Source organism: Protopterus annectens, chromosome 3.part0 (genome assembly GCF_019279795.1).
Source record: "Protopterus annectens isolate FY-2018-M chromosome 3.part0, PAN1.0, whole genome shotgun sequence".
NCBI classification, from domain to species: Eukaryota; Metazoa; Chordata; order Ceratodontiformes; family Protopteridae; genus Protopterus; species Protopterus annectens.
The window spans coordinates 1,127,823,033-1,127,844,767 of record NC_056731.1 but is presented as its reverse complement, the minus strand read 5'-3'; the positions used below and the strand labels follow the sequence as shown (position 1 = coordinate 1,127,844,767).

At 39.3% G+C, this 21,735-nt stretch overlaps 1 protein-coding gene across 1 annotated transcript in view; it reads left to right on the top strand.

Annotated features, from left to right (window-relative positions):
• Positions 1–21,735, top strand: part of RMC1 (regulator of MON1-CCZ1) — a 1,444,591-nt gene that overhangs the window by 771,438 nt on the left and 651,418 nt on the right. Inside the window, exon 12 of the mRNA XM_044065362.1 lies at positions 18,803–18,856. Within this exon, the coding sequence (XP_043921297.1) occupies positions 18,803–18,856 (54 nt within the window). The remainder of the gene's footprint in view (positions 1–18,802; positions 18,857–21,735) is intronic.

Sequence of the window (21,735 nt, the reverse complement as noted above, 5' to 3'; positions counted from 1 at the left end):
TAGTAAAGTATCGAGAAATCTAAAAAGCTATTTTGCAAGGTACAGTAAAGCATCAAGAAATCTGAAAATCTGTTTTGTAAAGTGCAATAAAGTAGCGAAAACCCCGAGAATTTTATTCACAAGGTCCAATTATTTGAAAGTACTACGAGGTTGTTCATTCGCATAATTACAGTAAGCTTAAAGAAAGAAAGTATAAGTTCAGAGCACAAAAGCATTGAGCAAATTGTGTTTATGCCAGTTTCTTATGCACATGTGTCTGTATTCGTGCTTATTTGCAAGACCCTTTGCTGGTATGTATTAATATTAGTTTGTGTCTTTCGGCTTTTCTCGGTTAGGGGTCGCCACAGCGGAAACTCCGGTCCGCTAATGATTGGCAGTAGAGTTTCACATGCTGGCTTGTCGGGCCTTAAGCACAACCTTCAACGAAGAAACGCCCGTTCACGCATGTCGCCACACAGAAGACACACTAACTGAGAATCGAACGGGCAACGTCTGTGAGGCGACAACGCTACTGCAACACCACCACCGCAATAATATGACAGATGGATTTCAAAAACCTCAACCACTTGTGTTTGATCAGAATATTGCAGAGAACTGGAGAATATTTGAACAACAGTACAATATTTTCATGCAAGCAGCTTATGCAGATAGAGATGCACGTGCTAAGGCATTCATTTTGTTAAATCTGGTAGGATCTGAGGCCATAGAAAGAGAACATTCATTTGTATATGCACCAGCAGTGTATGAAGGTGAAGGTGCAGACTGCTATATTGTGGTGCAAGCTTAATCAAGGGAAGACCCCGAATGTTTGAAAGGTAAGTTCAGAGAAATGTGCAATCCTCAGATGAATGTTACATTAGAGAGGCATTTGTTTTAACAAGAAATCAGAAACCAGGGGAAACATTTGCAGCTTATATAATTGACTTGAGAAACGGAGCTAAAATGTGTCAATTTGGTGATTTGAAACATTAGCTGATAAGGAACAGACGTGTGTGGTATTAATAGTGCTGCAGTGAGAAAGATTTTACTTTGTGACAGTGATTTGACATTAAGCAAAGCAATAGAGATTTGTCAGATCCATGAGGTGACAGAAAGACATATGAATATGCTTGCGAGTGACAAAAGCATGGTGTCAGTGAGCTCAAGAGCAAACGTAGATAGTATGCAACATGTGGCAAACAGGAATAGGCCTAAGCAAGGGGCAGCCACATGGTTTCCAAAGAAAGTACAACGTTTTCCAGAAAGTTCCAGAAAAGTGCAAGCTCCACTGCCAGCTCAGTGTAACATAAATGCGAGTCAGCAAAACCCAAGCCTAGCTTTATTGTTAACTGTCGCAATTGTGGTGCAAATCATGAGTCTAAAAGAGAGAAGTGATTAGCATATGGTCAGCAATGCCACAAATGCAAAAACCTGAACGATTTACAAAAGTTTTGCAAATCAAGTAAACCTCACTCAGTTGTAAAGAAAGGTCACACAAAAAAGCAAGTTGATCGAGTAGAGCCAAAACAGTCAGCCTTCCATGTGAATGGTGTGTCAGTGCTTGGAGAAAGGACTGATGCAGTAAACTTAATGAGTGAAGTGTTTTGTTCAGTTCGGATCAATGGAAAATCCACAGATCTCAAAGTAGATGCTGGGTCAAAGTGTAATGTTATGTCAGTGGACACATTTGCAAAAGTGAGAAATAATGAACAACTCAGTGTAACCAGCAGTGCGAGACTTGTTGCATATGGAGATGAAGAAATTCAAACTGAAGGTTGAGTAATGATTTCATGTTATTTGGCTGAGAACTGTTACAGCTTATTCTATATAGTCCGACGACCAGTGCAATCTTTACTAGGTCTCAAAGATAGTTTGAGAATGAATCTGCTTTCTTTTGTTAAAGAAGTTCATCATGTGAGTGCAGTTCCAAGTTCCAGTTTTTCTGAAGCCATTTTCTCAGAGTATGCTGATGTTTTTGATGACAAATTGGGCAAACTTCCAGTTGTATATACTATGAAGTTAGCCCTCCGAGATCGCTCCAGTAGTCAGACCAGCAAGAAGAGTTCCAATAGCAATGCAAAATAAAGTTAAGGCTGAGTTGGACAAGATTGTGCAGCAAGGTGTGATTTGTCCAGTCACAGAACCAACTGAATGGGTGTCGTCCATGGTAGCCACTCACAATAAAGGCTCAGACAAAATCGAGTATGCATAGATTGTAGAGATTTGAACAAAGCATTAAAAAGATCATATCATCCAATACGCACAGTTGAAGTCGCAGCTCTAATACCGAATGATGCAAAGAGTTCATTTTGGCAAGTAATGCTTGATCACAAATCCTCATTTCTAAGTACTTTTGGTACTCTGTTTGGCAGATACAGATTCCTAAGGATGCCATTTGGAATAAATTCTGCAAGTGAAGTTTTTCAGCATGCAATGGAACAAATTTTTTCAAGTTATCCTTGTGCCACAATAGTAGACGATCTATTAGTTGGAGGCAGTGGCAATTCAGAGCATGACAGAAACCTCAAGAAAGTTCTAGGCAGAGCACGTGAAGTAAACTTAAAGCTCAAACCTTTGAAGTGCAAATTCCAACTTCCAGAAGTCACATACATAGGTCATTTGTTTACAAGTACAGGCTTAAGACCTGACCCAAACAAACAAACAGCTGTTCTAGCGATGTCAATACCAGACAATGTGCAGGGTTTACAGCGTTTTCTGGGCATGGTCATCTATGTAGGCAAATTTATACCAGACTTTAGTGAGCTTGACAGCACCTTTGAGAGAGCTAACTTGCAAAAATGTTGTATGGTCATAGTTGGATCATCATCAGAAGGCATTTGATAACCTTAAGCAGAAAATTGCCACCCCACCTACGTTAAGATACTATGATGTGAATAAACCATTTCTTTCCTGTGATACTTCAAAATTTGGTCTTGATGCAGTTATTCTTCAAGAGGGCAGACCAGTGGCCTATGCATCTAGGACACTAACTCAAACTGAGATGCATTATGCTCAAATTGAGAAAGAGCTTTTGGCGATAGTTTTTGCATGTTCCAATTTTCACTATTATATTTATGGTCGAGCTATCCAGATTGAAACTGATCATGTAACCTCTAGTTACCATTCTAAAGAAGCCTATGCATTCCACTCCAGCGACGTTACAAAGAATGATGCTCAAATTGCAAAAGTACAATTTCAAAATGGTCTACACTAAAGGTAAGTTGCTGTATTTGGCTGATAACTTATCCAAATCGCCTAGAAGTACAAGAGAACAGCTTGATGCTGAAACTTTTGACTTTGATGTTATGTCAGTGCATAATGTTTCCACTGCTAGACGATAGATCACACTACGACTGATCCAGTTTCACAAAAGCTTATTCACTACATCAGTGCCAGATGGTCGTCAAAGCAATCTAGTGCATCACATGAGGTGCAGTCGTATTTTCTTTACAGAGATGAATTGTTGATGGAAGATGGCATTATTTTCAAAGGTCCTAAAACTGTTGTTCTTGCTTCCTTACAGCAAGAATATATTCAGAGTTTGCATCAGGGTCGCCCAGGTTTATTGTCCACAAAGAAAAGGGCAAGAGAATTAGTATTTTGGCCTTCATTATTGAAAGACATTGATAGAGTTATTTTTTCTTGTTCAGTATGTAATAGTACCACACCGCATTTGCAAAGAGAACTGCTTCAGCTAAATCCAATTTTTGAGCTGCCTTGTTCTACTGTAGCAACTGATATCTTTGAGTGGAACAATCAACACTACTTGATTTTGGTAGACTCTCATTCAAATTGGTTTGAGATTGATCTGGTACCAAACCTAACCTTAACAGCTGTTATTACTAAGTTGAAACGTCATTTCTCAGTTCATGGTTGTCCACACAAACTTTATTCTGGCAGTGGTTCTGAATTCACTAGCCATTTGCTTCAGAAATTTGCAAGAGATTGGGACTTTGTACATGTCACTAGTAGTCATGAATATCCTCAATCCAATGGTCTAGGTACAAAGCAATTACTTGAAAAGTCAAAGCTTGACAATGCCAATGTATTCTTGAATTTACTTAATCTCAGAAACATACCTCGTGATGATATTCTTGGCTCACCTGCTCAAAGACTACTTTCCAGACAAACTAGAACTATGCTGCCTATTTCATCAGGTTTGTTGAAGCCTAAATCTAAGAACAGTAAAACCATCAAAGCTCAATTGTTTAAGAAACGAAATATCCAGAAATCTAGTTACTACAGATCGAACAGATTACTTCTTTCATTGAGGGAGGGAGAGACTGTGCAAATTCAGACAACAAAAGTTTTTGATTGAATAGTGCAGATTACAGGTATCTGTGCTGAGCCAAGATCCTGTTTGGTAAGCTCCAAGGGTGTAGAGTATACGAGGAATTGCAGACATCTTCTTCCTGTAACAGAATCATCATCATTGCAGTCACAACATTATATCTGTGATGCAAACTGTAAATCAAAGAATGTTGGACATTGTTTCCAGACCAGAATGTGTTCAAAAGTCTGATTCTGTTCCAGAAAGTAATTAGAACATTCCACAGATCAACCATTTTGCAGAGACTGTCCCAGTTGGTAAATCTAATTCCCAGTTTTATATCACATGGTATGGAGGAGTTTCTAAGCCTAGTGTGAAATACACAGCAACGTGGACTTGATTCTGTGTGTGTGTATATATATATATATATATATATATATATATATATGTGTGTGTGTGTTGGTGTATACTTAGTATTGTATAATGCATGTCTATAGATTATCTGTGATTTCTGCATGCTAATTAATCTCAAGACAAATTGCATGATCTATTTCTCAAAGAGGAAGGATATAGGTCAGCGTGTAACGTGTGTGTGCTATGTCTTTAAGAAGCATGTGAGGATGTGCATGCACATATAAATTCCAGACACGTGCAATCCCTAGTGCCATTTTGTAGAAGCAGCCCAGAGAGTGAGCATGTATGATTGCAGTAGTTAGTTTGTATACAAGTTACTTAAGTAATAAACCTCTATGGCGAAGTGTTTGTATAGAATAAAGCTGCCTAAACAGAATCCACGAAGGCTCATTTTTTTGTGTACCAACACAAAAGTGACAATCTTCATCTTACAAAGAAAAATAAATGCTGGTGACCAAAGCATGGTTCCATCCATTGCCTCTTCCCAGTTACACCCCTCAGGGGCAGATTTTAGAGTTTCAGGAATTCTCTTTTTTTGGCAGTTAGCACAGAGGATTAAGTCTCCCTCCTACAATCTGGTGTTTCATCTTCTAGTGCTATAAGGTTTGATTCTGTTAGCTTCCACTTGCCTAGTGTGTGTGGTTATAAGCAAGCTACTTAACCAGGCATTGCTCTTGGACAGTGTATGAAGTGAGTCCTTATGGATCACTAGACTACTGTATTTAACAAACACTTTTTGTATTTAACAAACACTTTTTTATTCCTTTTTTTATAGCTGGATCCTACCTCAGGAGTAGAATTATATAATTAATATAACACTTGTTACAAATAATAGTGCACTGGATTCCAAAACACCAATGACAGGCAGAGTGTAATTCCAGGCTATTTGTTGTTACAAAGAAGACAAAACATGGTGGTCTCTGCTAGAACCTGTATGATATGGACCTGCTTATTGTAACAGTAATTTCAGAACTATAACTTTATTTTATTTATTTGTTTTTTGACCAGGGAAGTATGCTGATCGACAAGTGACCTTTTCAGACATATCCCTAGTGCAGAGAACAAGACTTAATACAATTATCTTAGTAGAAATAGAAATCATTTCAAACAGTAACATACATTAAACAAAGTACCATTAGCTGTGATCATTAACAGTACATAAATGTGCAGAAAAAAGCACATTAAATAAAGGTATGAGAAATTAAGGGCAAATGTATAGTTACAAGTGGTCATTGAAGACTGCACTTAGGATACTGAGGTGGACCCTGGAAGCACCTTATCTACATACTGGGAGAAAGAAGATTTTGAGAGAGGTGAAGTGGCTCCTGGGACACAAGCAGCAAGAAGCTCCCTTTTGATGTAAGAATCTTAAGTTGGAAACAAAGTCTTTGACTGTTGTAAGAACCACTGCATCTCTGGCATGAGAACAAAGAAAGTATAAAGTTATAATTCTACTGAATAGGAGGAAGCCTTAAACACACTGCTCTCTTTCATGCAATGAAAGTCTTGTGTAACAATTCTAGTCATAGAGGATGCATGCCTTTGCATCCTAATAAGGCCTCTTTACCAAAAATATCGGAGATTCCACTTTCACTTAACATTTTGCAGCTGTCACATCTGTGGTCAGTCCACTTCTCCAAGAATATTTGAAAAATGTTTACCTCCGGTATCTGTGCTCCTGAAGTAGCAGCAAATAACTATGTTGCCCAGCATGGATCTACTTGTCTTACAGTAAAGAACTTTTGCAACAGCATGTGGCTACCATTAAATTATCTACTTCTATAAGGACCAACTTAAACCATTCACAGGCAGTGACCATGCTGGATCATGAAATATAATCAGTTCTCATGAAAGTGGTGACTCAGGAAAAGGTGCAGGAGATGCAAAACCTCATGAAGGAAGTCTCTTCATTTCCAGCAGTAATGCCAAGATAGTAACTCAGGGCTGTGGAGCACATGTCATCCTGCATTCTGGTGGATTCCCATGTAAAACTTTAGCAGGAAACCTCAGTGATGTTAAAGAATACGTTGGTCTGATTATATGTCAAAACATAGTGGAAAAAATAGTGTTGTTAAATTAAGAACCTAGCCACAAGAGATTTGTTATTGGAAGTTTCTTACTTATTATACCTATTATAACTGTGTAATCTTATGCTGCAGCACAGAACTGTATCAGAAAGCAAGTAACAACTTAAACTTTTATACACCATATGCTGTCTTACAAATGACAACCATTAGCGAAACACAGCTTAGTTCAACCAACGTGTTTCAAAGCTGCTAGGCACCTTTCTCTGCTATGTTTTTTTTTGTAATTGGTGATGCATAGGCACAACTAGAATGCCATAACTGAGCACACTGAACTCAGAGATGTAATTACCTGAAACAGCACCTTGGGTAATCCCCCATAATAGTGTCCCTCAACCCAAAGCAGAAAACGAAAAACAAAAGAAAAAAAAAAAAATAGAGAGAGAAGACAAAAAAAGGCTCTACTCCTCATAACTGTAGCAAACAAAATTAGTACACTAACTAGCTCCTTGGTACAGTTACAGAGCCAGACAGCCACTAACACACGCATTCATTCATTTAAACTACCAGACAGATGCAGTTGTTTAAATGTAGGAATGGTGATTCTGCTGATTGTGCCCCCTAACAGCTTTTGCCTGGGCAATCAGTCCCTTCCCCTCACCATAGCTATTGGAGTAATGGAACTGCATGATTCTCACTAGGCATGGCCAGAGTATGGTATAACACTTGCAAAAAAAAAAAAAAAAGTGTCATGATTGATTTAATTAAATTGAAATGAACATGGTAGGGTGACCCTTAGTTTTTTACACTTGATGAAAAAAAAAAAACAGTTAATTGATGAAGCTGTTTGGTAATAGAATACGTTTTTCAAGTACTCTTTCTGTTTCTAGTGTTTTTTTTTTTTTTTTGAAAGCAGCTAATGAAACCATTTCTTGAACAAAACTTAGCTGTAGTCAGAGACTCAATGAAAATGCATTTCTCTGTATACTGCACATCATGCACACTTTTATTATATGTGGTTTTCTTATCCATTTCACCCTTGTGTGCCTTACATTTCTTAGCCTGATTAGTTTTATGTAACATCCAGATACCGTGGAACCAGTCCTTCTCGTCCAAATAAATTTTTGTCTGCTCCCCGAGAAGGAGTTCCTCACTAAAGGCGTGGCTGTAGATGCCATGGTGGTGGCATCTGCTACACAACAGGGCGTGGCAGAGGCTTCAACGTCCGTCCATCCTCCTAATAAGGAGTCTAGGAGTATGGACAGGTACGGAAGCGCACCCTGACTTCAGCGGCCTTTACTTTAAGGTCTCTGAATTATTTGGCACATTTTACCAGGCTTCAGAGGGATCTGGTCAAGGAGTTGTCAGATTCCCTCGGTAACCTACCTGAGCAGCTAGCCCAGTCGGTTAGCTCTCAGTTGGCTATCCTTACGCCAATTTCTAACTCGTCCATGAGGCTCATTTCCTATGCGGTCAAGGGGCGGGTAGAGCGGCGGCACAGGCGTGGCTCTACGTAGACAAGCCTGGCTCCGCTTGTGTCAGTTGCGGAGGCCTTCAAGTCTTCCTTCACGACGCTCCCTTTGATGGGTCCTCATTGTTTGGACCCAAGGTTAAAAGACACCTTACCCGCTGTGAGCAAGAGGGAAAAACTTTATCTGCCGTAGGTGCCCGTTATTCCACTCGCTTCGCCTTACCCCAAGGCTAAAGGAGGGGGAAATGTGGTTCCGCAAATCTCAAGTTTTTCTCCCAACAGCAGGAAGATTCCCCTTCCAGAGGCAGAGGACGGGAAATTTTTCAGGAGACGCCGTCCCAGAGGCGGCAGAGGGCCCCGCAATTCTGGAGACCGCGAGTCCTTTCGTGGCTCTTCAGCCTCCCACACGTCATGAGGGATTGCTCGCTGTGCTGCTCGCAGCCAGTCGGGTGTCGCTTAAGCACCTAAAAGCCTGGGGAGTCAATCACTCAGGACAGATGGGTGCTTCGGATCATTGCCGGAGGTTACACCATCCCATTCACATACTCGCCCCACCGTCCAAAAGAATCCCGGACCCACCACCCAGTCAAAGGGAAATGGCAGCCGCAGAAGCTTTAAAGCTGCTAGAAAAAGGAGTCATCCAACCGTCCCCACAGACCAGATCGGATCAGGAAATTACTCCAGGTTCTTTTAGTGCCAAAAAGACAGGGGACCTGAGACATATATTGGATCTCTAGTGACTGAACCAATCCGTCACGAATTACAATTTCCGAGTGGTCACGTTACAATCCATTCTCCCATTGTTGGAGAAGGATGTTTGGATGGCTCCATAGACCTCAAGGATGCCTATTATCACATACAGATACATCAGGCGTCCAGGAGGTATCTGCGCTTCAGCCTGGGAGACAGTCATTACCAATTATGCGCTCTGCCCTTTGGTCTGACCACAGCCCCCAGGGTGTTCACGAAGTGTTTGGCAGTAGTGACGGCTCACCTGAGAAGTCTTGGATTCCAAGTGTTTCCCTATCTGGACGACTGGCTCCTGACTGCCACCACCAGGCATCTACTAATGGACAACCTCAAAGCCACCATCTCCTGGGTATTACCCTGGGGATTACATTCAATTGGTCAAAGTCTGTCTTGCTGCCCTCTCAACGCATAAGGTTCATAGGAGCAGAGATAGACTCAAGAGTGATGCTGCCTTTCTTCCTGCCAAAAGGATCCAAACTTTACAGGGCCAAGTTCAAGCTCTGATCTCGAGATCCAAAGCCCCAGCCAGGATGGTTCTACAAGTTTTAGGCTCAATGTCTGCCACGGTTCTTTTAGTTCCTCTGGCGAGATTGCACATGAGGATTCTTCAGTGGCTATTGTCAACTCAATGGTCCTTTCAGGATCTTCCTCTCAATCATCACATCATGATCACGGAAATATGCAAAAGGGACCGCTGGTGGCTTCAGACATCCAATTTGGATCAAGGAAAACCCTTTGTTCTTCCCTCTCCAGTGGTTACCCTGACGACAGATGCCTCCCAGATAGGGTGGGGGGGGCATTGTCTGGGCAGGCTAGTTCAGGGCTCCTGGCTTCCAGACGAAGCTCTCCTCCACATCAACGTGTTGGAGATGAGGGCTGTACTTCTATCCCTACAGGCCTTACACAAGTTTCTTCCTCAGGGCATCATCGCCATCCACACAGACAACATGTCGGTGGTCTGGTATCTGAACAAACAAGGAGGGACCAGATCGTACCCCCTATGCAGAGAGGCCATGAGAGTGTGGGAATGGGCTGTAGCTACCAACCGCTTCTTGGTAGCGACCCACATCCCGGGAAAGTCAAATATATTGGCAGACAAATTGAGCAGGACAATTCTCTCTCCTCACGAATGGTCTCTAAACCATACAGTAGCAGCTCAGGTTTTCAGGAGATGGGGGACGCCGTGCTGTGACCTATTTGCAACTCCACTAAACACCAAGTGCCAAAGGTTCTTCTCCTTGATCCCACATCACGGAGTACCAGCTATGGATGCTCTAGCACAACCTTGGCCAACAGGGCTACTTTATGCCTTTCCTCCAATTCCTCTTCTCCCCAAAGTTATTCAAAAAGCCTCTCAATTGGGGTCCTCGATGATTCTGATTGCCCCATTCTGGCCTCGTCCGGTATGGTTTCCTTACCTGAAGAAGCATGCGGTGGACGATCCGTGGACTTTAGACCTAATTCCGGACTTGCTAATCCATCAGTTGGGACATCGGCATCAGTCCCTTCAATCTTTGAAATTGACAGCTTGGCTCCTCCACTTCCGACTTTAGTTAGAAAGCACACATTAGACCCGGAAGTTGTTCACATTTTATCTTCGACCCACAAACCCACCACTAACAAATTGTACCTCAGTAAGTGGAAGAGGTTTGCTATCTGGGCTCAACTCAAGGGCTTAGACCCTATCTCTGCTCCTGTCCCAGAGGTTTTGAAATTCTTAACATCCTTGTTTAATCAAGGATCTTCTGTCTCAACTATTAAAGTCCAACTAGCGGCTATCTCTAAATTCCACGAATCCATGGATCCTCCTTTGATGAGCAACAGACTATGCAAAACTTTCATTAAAGGTGCGAACTTATTAAGACCCCCAATTTTCATCCTGCACCTCCGTGGGATCTTGATTTGGTGCTTCGCATTAACATCTTCCCTTTCGAACCGGCTGCTACATGTGAGTTAAAATATCTGTCTTGGAAAACTGCCTTCTTAGTTGCAATTACTTCTGCAAGAAGAGTTTCAGAACTTCAAGCCCTGTCTATTAAGCCACCGTACTTGATTTTCCACAAGGATAGAGTTTCACTTAGGCCAAATCCATCCTTTGTCCCAAAGGTCTGTTCTAGTTTCTGTCTCCAACAATCTCTAGAGCTACCAGTTTTCTTCCCAAAATTCTCCAATGAAGCAGAATACACTCTCCATAAATTGGATGTTCACAGGCAATTACGCTTCTATTTAGACAGGACTCAGCAACCCGTAAGTCAGACCAGTTGTTTGTGTCCTTCTCAGATAATAAATTGGGCCAAACCATCACAAAAGCTACTATCTCCAAATGGATCAGAGATTGTATAACTCAGGCTTATTCTTCTTCGAATAAGCAACTTACAACATCCATCAAAGCTCATTCTACCAGGGCTATGGCTACTTCTATAGCTTTTCATTCCAAGCTCGCTATATCGGAAATTTGTGCTGCTACTTGGTCCAATCCGCACACTTTCATTTCCCACTACAAATTGGATGTGGCATCTAGAGGACGAGCTTCATTTGGTTCCACGGTACTCAGGAGTGTTTTCCAGTGAGCCACCCAGGATTCAGGTGCTAGGGACGCTGTCCCATCAGTCAGAATGTAGGCGAGATAGGATCACATAACATCTTTTAGTTATGTACTCACCATAACTTCAGATGTTTGGGATCCATCTCTTCTATTCCTAAAACCCACCCTCCTTCCCCCTGCCTTGGAGATCAGAAGAGATTGAACGGTTTTGAGTTCTACTGTTTATCTTGTTTCATCTGACGATGTTATATAAGCAAGGCGTGCATGTGTGCATGTATGCGGACAAACTAGATCTGGGGGACTGGTAGTGGTGCATCCTGGGATATAGTAAGCTCAGCCAATAAGAGACTTCGCTCTTTGGCATAAGCGTGCCGAGTCGGAGCCGAGGGATCGGCTCCGAACCCATCAGTCAGAATGTAGGCGAGATGGATCCCAAACATCTGAAGTTATGGTGAGTACATAACTAAAAGTTTTATATCACATGGTATGGAGGAGTTTCTAAGCCTAGTGTGAAATACACAGCAACGTGGACTTGATTGTGTGTGTGTATATGTATATATATATATATATATATATATATATATGTGTGTGTGTGTGTGTGGGTGTATACTTAGTATTGTATAATGCATGTCTATAGATTATCTGTGATTTCTGCATGCTAATCAATCTCAAGACAAATTGCATGATCTATTTCTCAAAGAGGAAGGATATAGGTCAGCGTGTAATGTGTGTGTGCTATGTCTTTAAGAAGCATGTGAGGATGTGCATGCACATATAAATTCCAGACACGTGCAATCCCTAGTGCCATTTTGTAGAAGCAGCCCAGAGAGTGAGCATGTATGATTGCAGTAGTTTGTTTGTATACAAGTTACTTAAGTAATAAACCTCTATGGCGATGTGTTTGTATAGAATAAAGCTGCCTAAACAGAATCCACGAAGGCTCATTTTTTTGTGTACCAACACAAAAGTGACAATCTTCATCTTACAAAGAAAAATAAATGCTGGTGACCAAAGCATGGTTCCATCCATTGCCTCTTCCCAGTTACACCCCTCAGGGGCAGATTTTAGAGTTTCAGGAATTCTCTTTTTTTGGCAGTTAGCACAGAGGATTAAGTCTCCCTCCTACAATCTGGTGTTTCATCTTCTAGTGCTATAAGGTTTGATTCTGTTAGCTTCCACTTGCCTAGTGTGTGTGGTTATAAGCAAGCTACTTAACCAGGCATTGCTCTTGGACAGTGTATGAAGCAAGTCCTTATGGATCACTAGACTACTGTATTTAACAAACACTTTTTGTATTTAACAAACACTTTTTTATTCCTTTTTTTATAGCTGGATCCTACCTCAGGAGTAGAATTATATAATTAATATAACACTTGTTACAAATAATAGTGCACTGGATTCCAAAACACCAATGACAGGCAGAGTGTAATTCCAGGCTATTTGTTGTTACAAAGAAGACAAAACATGGTGGTCTCTGCTAGAACCTGTATGATATGGACCTGCTTATTGTAACAGTAATTTCAGAACTATAACTTTATTTTATTTATTTGTTTTTTGACCAGGGAAGTATGCTGATCGACAAGTGACCTTTTCAGACATATCCCTAGTACAGAGAACAAGACTTAATACAATTATCTTAGTAGAAATAGAAATCATTTCAAACAGTAACATACATTAAACAAAGTACCATTAGCTGTGATCATTAACAGTACATAAATGTGCAGAAAAAAAGCACATTAAATAAAGGTATGAGAAGGGCAAATGTATAGTTACAAGTGGTCATTGAAGACTGCACTTAGGATACTGAGGTGGACCCTGGAAGCACCTTATCTACATACTGGGAGAAAGAAGATTTTGAGAGAGGTGAAGCGGCTCCTGGGACACAAGCAGCAAGAAGCTCCCTTTTGATGTAAGAATCTTAAGTTGGAAACAAAGTCTTTGACTGTTATAAGAACCACTGCATCTCTGGCATGAGAACAAAGAAAGTATAAAGTTATAATTCTACTGAATAGGAGGAAGCCTTAAACACACTGCTCTCTTTCATGCAATGAAAGTCTTGTGTAACAATTCTAGTCATAGAGGATGCATGCCTTTGCATCCTAATAAGGCCTCTTTACCAAAAATATCGGAGATTCCACTTTCACTTAACATTTTGCAGCTGTCACATCTGTGGTCAGTCCACTTCTCCAAGAATATTTGAAAAATGTTTACCTCCGGTATCTGTGCTCCTGAAGTAGCAGCAAATAACTATGTTGCCCAGCATGGACATCTACTTGTCTTACAGTAAAGAACTTTTGCAACAGCATGTGGCTACCATTAAATTATCTACTTCTATAAGGACCAACTTAAACCATTCACAGGCAGTGACCATGCTGGATCATGAAATATAATCAGTTCTCATGAAAGTGGTGACTCAGGAAAAGGTGTAGGAGATGCAAAACCTCATGAAGGAAGTCTCTTCATTTCCAGCAGTAATGCCAAGATAGTAACTCAGGGCTGTGGAGCACATGTCATCCTGCATTCTGGTGGATTCCCATGTAAAACTTTAGCAGGAAACCTCAGTGATGTTAAAGAATATGTTGGTCTGATTATATGTCAAAACATAGTGGAAAAAATAGTGTTGTTAAATTAAGAACCTAGCCACAAGAGATTTGTTATAGGAAGTTTCTTACTTATTATACCTGTTATAACTGTATAATCTTATGCTGCAGCACAGAACTGTATCAGAAAGCAAGTAACAACTTAAACTTTTATACACCATATGCTGTCATACAAATGACAACCATTAGCGAAACACAGCTTAGTTCAACCAACATGTTTCAAAGCTGCTAGGCACCTTTCTCTGCTATGTTTTTTTTGTAATTGGTGATGCGTAGGCACAACTAGAATGCCATAACTGAGCACACTGAACTCAGAGATGTAATTACCTGAAACAGCACCTTGGGTAATCCCCCATAATAGTGTCCCTCAACCCAAAGCAGAAAACGAAAAACAAAAGAAAAAAAAAAAAAGAAAAAAATAGAGAGAGAAGACAAAAAAAGGCTCTACTCCTCTGAACTGTAGCAAACAAAATTAGTACACTAACTAGCTGCTTGGTACAGTTACAGAGCCAGACAGCCACTAACACACGCATTCATTCATTTAAACTACCAGACAGATGCAGTTGTTTAAATGTAGGAATGGTGATTCTGCTGATTGTGCCCCCTAACAGCTTTTGCCTGGGCAATCAGTCCCTTCCCCTCACCATAGCTATTGGAGTAATGGAACTGCATGATTCTCACTAGGCATGGCCAGAGTATGGTATAACACTTGCAAAAAAAAAAAAAAAAGTGTCATGATTGATTTAATTAAATTGAAATGAACATGGTAGGGTGACCCTTAGTTTTTTACACTTGATGAAAAAAAAAACAGTTAATTGATGAAGCTGTTTGGTAATAGAATACGTTTTTCAAGTACTCTTTCTGTTTCTAGTGTTTTTTTTTTTTTGAAAGCAGCTAATGAAACCATTTCTTGAACAAAACTTAGCTGTAGTCAGAGACTCAATGAAAATGCATTTCTCTGTATACTGCACATCATGCACACTTTTATTATATGTGGTTTTCTTATCCAGAACTTGATTATTAAAAACAATTCACCCTTTGTGTGCCTTAATGTTTAGCTTCCATTACCAGATGTTGCTGCAAATCATCACGCACTGTGCCACAGTATGATTATGATAATTAATTGCAAGTGCATAAAACAGCATTTCTTACTTCACAGGTATGCTACAGCACAATGTTACTTTGTATGGGTTAGGGTGCAGTAATAATATAGCAATAACCCACGCCTGGGTGTGGGTAATGCAGGATTTACCCACGGTTGGCGTGGTTTGGTCCCGAGGGTAAATCCCGCATTACCCACACCCAGAAGTGGGTTATTGCTATTATACTATGACATTATTTAAGAAAAGAAATAATTACTTTTCTTAAATAATGGCATTGTATAATGCCTCTTTGCTGCCCTTCCGCAGCTGTCTGGTATCCGCGGCAGTTCTGATGTACTGCGCATGCCTACACAGTACATCAGAGCTGTGGCCAAAAGCAACGGAGAAAGCAAGATCTCCGCTGCTTTTACTATTTGTTATGTTAAATGGGTTTACCATATGAGGCAGCTTTAAAATAAGCAACGGAGATGTCCGTTGCTTATTTTAAAGCTGTCTCGCCATGTTAAACCCATTTAACATAGTGAACAGTAAAAAGCAACGGAGATCTTGCTTTCAGTTGCTTTTTTAGTTTGTCTCGCCATGTTAAACCCATTTAACATAGCGAGACAGGTTTAAAAGCAACGGAGAAAGCAAGATCTCCGCTTTTTACACTGTGCTTTTTAACCTGTGTCGCTATGTTAAACTCTTTTAACATAGCGAGACAGTGACTTATACTAATGGAAAAAGTCCGGGCGACCGGACCTTTTTCCATTAGTATAAGTCGATTTACAATGTGCGCGCTGGCCATTCAGCGTGCAGGTTTTGGAATATTAATGGGGGGTCATGGTATAATTAACCATATTCTATGATATTTTAAGAGTTTCTCCAGTACTTAATTTATCTGCATGGAAAAGCATTTCAGATTAGGCTAAAATATTTTTCTAAGAGTCCTATCTTTTCATGTTTACCAGTGCTAAGGGATTATATACTCATGGGCATCACATTTGCTAATATTGTAGGTAGCAATGACATTAAATGATTTGGTGATGTTACGTTTTAAGTGAACCAGTTTTTAACTTGTACAAGCAGTACAATACTGTGTGTGTTTTTTTTTTTTATTGTCTAGTATGCATTGTCCAAAGAAAAAAGATGGTGTAAAAATGTAGTTCAACAGCACAAGGAGACACTGAACTTGGGGAAATGTATCTCACATTTGCAGATTAAACTAAACTTGAGTAAATATAAAGGAAGTGTTACGTATATTTTAGTCCTAGATAAGATAAAACTGCCTCTATGTGGGATGAATGTATGTTGCAGATATTTGTTATACATAATTTATATTGTCTTTGCAATTGTCTTTTCATAAAACAGTGCATCAGTTAACATTATTATTTTATATTTTAATACTAACTTCTTGAATGCAGATGTATTCCAATATTAAATCTTTGCTTGTTTTTCAATTTTGGTATAAAAGTATTTTTACACAGGTGAAGTGATAATTTTTATTGCTGGAAATGTGTGATTTTTAAGTTAGTCTCACACTTTGTAGTTTCTGTTGTTTATCTTACACTTTGTAGTTTCTGTTGTTTAAAGTTCTTTAATTAGCTGGCATGCCCTTTTATAGGTTTTATTAAAATAAACATTTTTTATTTACTTATTTGTTTGTATTTATTTATTTCTGTTTGTTGACCAGGACAGTCCAGTTGTGCAAAATGTCCATTTTCTTTGGAGTCCCAGGGAGAAAAGTTCCACACATACATAAAATGTATACGTACATATATGTATTTGAAAGTTAACAGAGGTAGCAAAAGTGGCACAAAGAATATATGCAAAATAATACTATTATTGTATGTACTAAATACATACATGTACAGGTGATGCAGGAGATGACAGAGGTACAGCAGTTCTATAAACACTGATGGTCTCAGAAAGTTATAGACATTTCTAGTAGTCAGGGTAAGTGGTTTTGTAAGTGATGTTATAAAACATAAAGTTATATAGTATAACTATGGGTTTTATAAAGTTGTCAAAATAGCAGGATGTGGTAAAGGATGGTTCAGAAAGGATAGAGGGAGTATACAAGATTATAAAGTGTAGTCAGGTAGGATATAGTTAGAATATGTTAGGATAACGTGAGAGGGAAAGGTGTAGTTTAATCTGGAGAGGGTGGATAGAGTGGGTAGGCTGGTGTAGGAGTGTACAGTTGAAGAGAGATAAATGGATGATATAAAAAGGTTATCTTACAGGTAAAAGTTTTAGTAGCAGTTAGTTTTCATCATGCATTTGTAGTGGAGTGGATTACCAGAAGTAATCTCCGTTAACGGCAAGGACAGTTCTAGTTTATACTTTTGATGCTCACAGAACGTGAAACTGCTCTTCACACTATGCTACGACTGGTCTTGATACACGAGTAGGGTGCATTTGAAAAGATCAGTGCATGTATTTGCATAGTCTGGTAATTGTCATAACCACTGCTACTGAGAGAGAATGGTATAGGTGCTGTCACTAGTAGACTGTTGAATAAACTGTTGTAGAGAACTGCCTTTTCATTGCAGAAGTCTGACATTAGCAATGACTGTTACAGTCTGGCTGTAATGCAGCTTAATGTCACCACAGGGTGTAACAGAAACTAATGTGAATATTGCATCCACACAGAAGGGATAGTGTGTGGATGAAAACTGCTGTACAACAGCATTATAATTTACAGTAACGGTCTCTCCACAGTCATTGTGAAACTTGGTGAGATTGTTCATTTAAAACAGTGTTCTGTTGAAGTGTGTTACCCTTTAAAAGTTCAACTATTGTGGAATGTGCTGCCATCAGCATTTTCCTAAAATTTATATTGTCTTAAACAGTATAGATATTTCAAGGTACGATGGTTAGTGTATAGTATTCTCAGTTGACTGTTACTGCGGTTCATTTCTTTATGTTAAGGTAAGCACAGATAGGTCTACTCTGCCTGTGAGCTTTACTGGTGAGAGAGAAACTTGAGTCTGGTGTCTAAAAGGATGTTCTGGAGTTCGAGGCCTTTCTTGTTCTGTGACTTGATGTCTTTTAGTATTATCTCTGTGCAAATAACCAGTGCCATCATTTATGATTATGTGATCTGTGTTGCATTATTTTGACAGTAAAGTAACAACATTTAGTTCTCATGTCATTAATAACAGGCTTTGTTTTCCTTAGTTGTTACACATGTTGTGCATGCAATTCCTGTAATTCCTCCCCCAAAAAATATTTTACTGTTATCGAAATTATTGAGTTGTGATATTTTTCTAAGTTATACGTCGCTGTTTAACAGGCAAAGTATGAAGAAATAGAAGGAAAATTAGCAGTTAGGGCCATGCAAGAAAATGTAGTGTGTGTTGAAGTTGAACATATTACTGAGAAATAGCAGAAAAAATGATACATAGATTGTTTAAAACTGCACTCTGTGTGGTATTTAGAGGAATGAGATGGGCAGAGCTCTACTGAAAATGTAGTCTCTTATAACATTATCTTTATAAATTGTATGCGTCCCACCCCAGCCTTTCTTCTGTCCTTATTTGTGCATTTGAACTGCTACTGTTCTCTCTCTCTCTACTTTGAGAGCGTCCATGTAGTGAAGGTCCACTGCTTCTGTTAGTACTGCTTTTTTAATCTGAAAGACTTAATTTTCCCTAACATTTAGATTCTTCCACATGGTCAGTGTTCCAGCCCGATATTATTATCAGTGCAAGTGAAGGTAAGACCACAGGGTATAATAGAAACTTATTTGAGTATTTCATCCATTATAATTTTATATGAAGTGTATTTCTTTATCCTATAGGTGACCGTGTTGAAACATGTAAACCAGAAAATGTAACTGGTGCACTTTTACATTTTTACAATTGGTATTTAAAATTGCATTTTTGTGTCCAGGATGATTATTCTAAAACTGTAAATAAGCATTGAATTCTTAAACAGCTGTTTAATATGTGGCCCTTTTTAGGTGTTGTATGTAGAGAAGGGCTTATTACCTTGGTAGCCACCAATGAAAACAGAAAGGAAGACAGATTTATTAGTTAACAAATGTGGACACCATGCATAATGAAGAGACTTAATGGTCTCAAAATCCTGCACTCCAACTTTGCTTAAATGTCATTTGATATCCAAACTTTTTGCAGTGTGTAACTTCATCTGATCGTTAGGAAAACTTGAGTACTGCTGTATAGTACAGAAATCTGGGCAGTGAAGGCAGAACACTTGAAGTTAAGAAGTGATGCGTCTGGGACAGGTGGTGGGATACACTCTGTATGAAAGACAAAGAAATGATGATATGAGAGATGAAGATAAAGTAGTTCATAATTGCGGAGAAGGCAAGGAGAACAGGTTATGGTGGTTCAGGCACAAGTGCAGGAAAGCAGAAGATGATTTAGTGAAGAAACTTTGGGAGAGACAGGAATAGGGCAAGAGGAAACAAAAATGTCCAACAAAGGGAAGGATAAATTGCTTGAGAGAAAGACTTGTGACAGTCAGGCATCTCTGTTAAAGAAGGCAGGAGAGTAACACTGAATTGAGAGAAGTGGCAACAGTTGATACAACACCCTGACCCCATATAAAAATGGGGGGAAATGGGGTTGATGATGATAGTATTAAAAAATCTAGAGTGTATTCTATAAATTACATTTAATATGATAACAAAATGTTTTCATCTTTTTATTCTGCTGTACTGAATGCATTGTAATTGCTGAGAATATACTTTTTGTTGTTTGACAGTAGAATAAGAACCTGCTACCTGTACAACAGCAATAGAGTAATATTTCAAAGAATACTTGAACTGATACTGAATGAAAAATATGTGAGGTATCAAACTGGCTGTAGTATATATCTTAATGTAGTTAGTTTGTAGAATAGAAAAAAAAATCCTTCTCCATTAGAATGTATGAAGCATGATGGTCAGGCAGAGAGGATTACTAATGCATTGCAGTAACATCATCATCTTAACTGCTGTTTGTCTGCCAAGTGTACAGCTGTTCAGATGGCAAGAGGTAATGAAGTGACTGGCTTTTTCCCTTACCCAAGTAATACTGAGTGTGCAGACCAGCACATGTATGTGTGTGTATATATATATATCATGATATTTTTGAGAGTGAATCTGAATATAGTTTTATTAAAACTATAACCCAGTAAAAATTAACTTTGACCATCTGAAGGTCATCTCTCTGTCAGGTTATTGCATCAGTTGCTGTCAGTAAAAACTTTATTTTAATGAATGCATTTCCAAGGCTAATTCTCAAGGATTGTTATTTTACTTACAGCTTTCTTCCATTAAATTATGTGGGATTACTGGAAATGGATTTTGATGATGCCAGTGCCACACATCTTCAGTTCCCATTACCGCCTGAAATAAACCAGATTTTAATTCATTATTAGCCTACAGTACCCCCCTCCCCTCCACGCACACACTCAAGATTTGCTGTAGGGTTTACTTTGATGTCTACAGTTATTTATTTATTTATTTATTTATTTATTGCATCTCATCCTTAGGAAAGTTGCTTAAGGTAAATATGTTGATTTGCATTTTCAAGCCTGCCATTGCCTCATTGTTCTAGCTTTAGTACTTCTCTCACGCATTAATTCCTGTAATATACTTTGACTGGTATTTAATTTCAGAAAAAAGGGATATTGGGTTTTAGTAAGTAAACCTGTGTCACTGATGCAACTTTGTTTGTGCTTGCCCTTCCGCATTCTGTTGTGATAACGATTTATTTTGCTGTTTCCATTCCTTCTCTTTACTTTGTTTCACTTCACTTCTGTGTCTCACTCTTCACCTTGTGTTGGTGTAGATCTTGATGCATTCATTGGCCTTACAGTACAGTGTCACAGTGCATTAAGGAAAACAACAAAGTGAAATGTATCCATTCATGTGTTTTCTCTTTTCTTTTGCTCATTTGCTCATACAGCGATAGCAGATTTTAAGACCAGTATTTTTTCATATAACTTCACATTCTGCAGTAGGACACCATGCAGGTGAAAGCCTTCTGATTTCTTCACTTATTACATTTGTCAGCACTAATTTGAGAGATCAGTAAAAATCTGTCAGTCCGCAAAATTTGAGTACCTTTCTTTATCAACCTTGAAACTTCCTGAAAATGGTGATCTGTAACATCCAAAACCCCTTAACATCCGATTCATGTCAGATTTCTTCCCTGGTGGTGTCCCTTATCTTTCTCATTTAATATGATAGGTTCCTTAGTCCTATTGCTTCAACCCTGCTGTTCATCAACGTTTTGGGGTGGTGCCATTCTACTGAATATATCGTCCACAGGAAGACTGACTATTAACCATTAAGACAGCCAGCTTCTCTTCTCCTCTTGCTGCCAAAGATAGAAAGGATTTTTTTTTCAATATTCCTAAATGTCCAGTTTCTGACCACAAAATAACCAAAACTAATCCATCATATTAGGACAATGAATGTTTTTTCTGCCTGACTTATCCCATCTGTGACCTATAGGTCACTTTGAGATGAGTGGAAGATGAAGTGGAGAAGATAGTAGTCTGAGGCGCAGCAGTATGCTGCAGGAGCCTCAGTGGTACTTCCCATTAAGTCTGAATGTGCAATATGCAGACTCCAGCATGCAT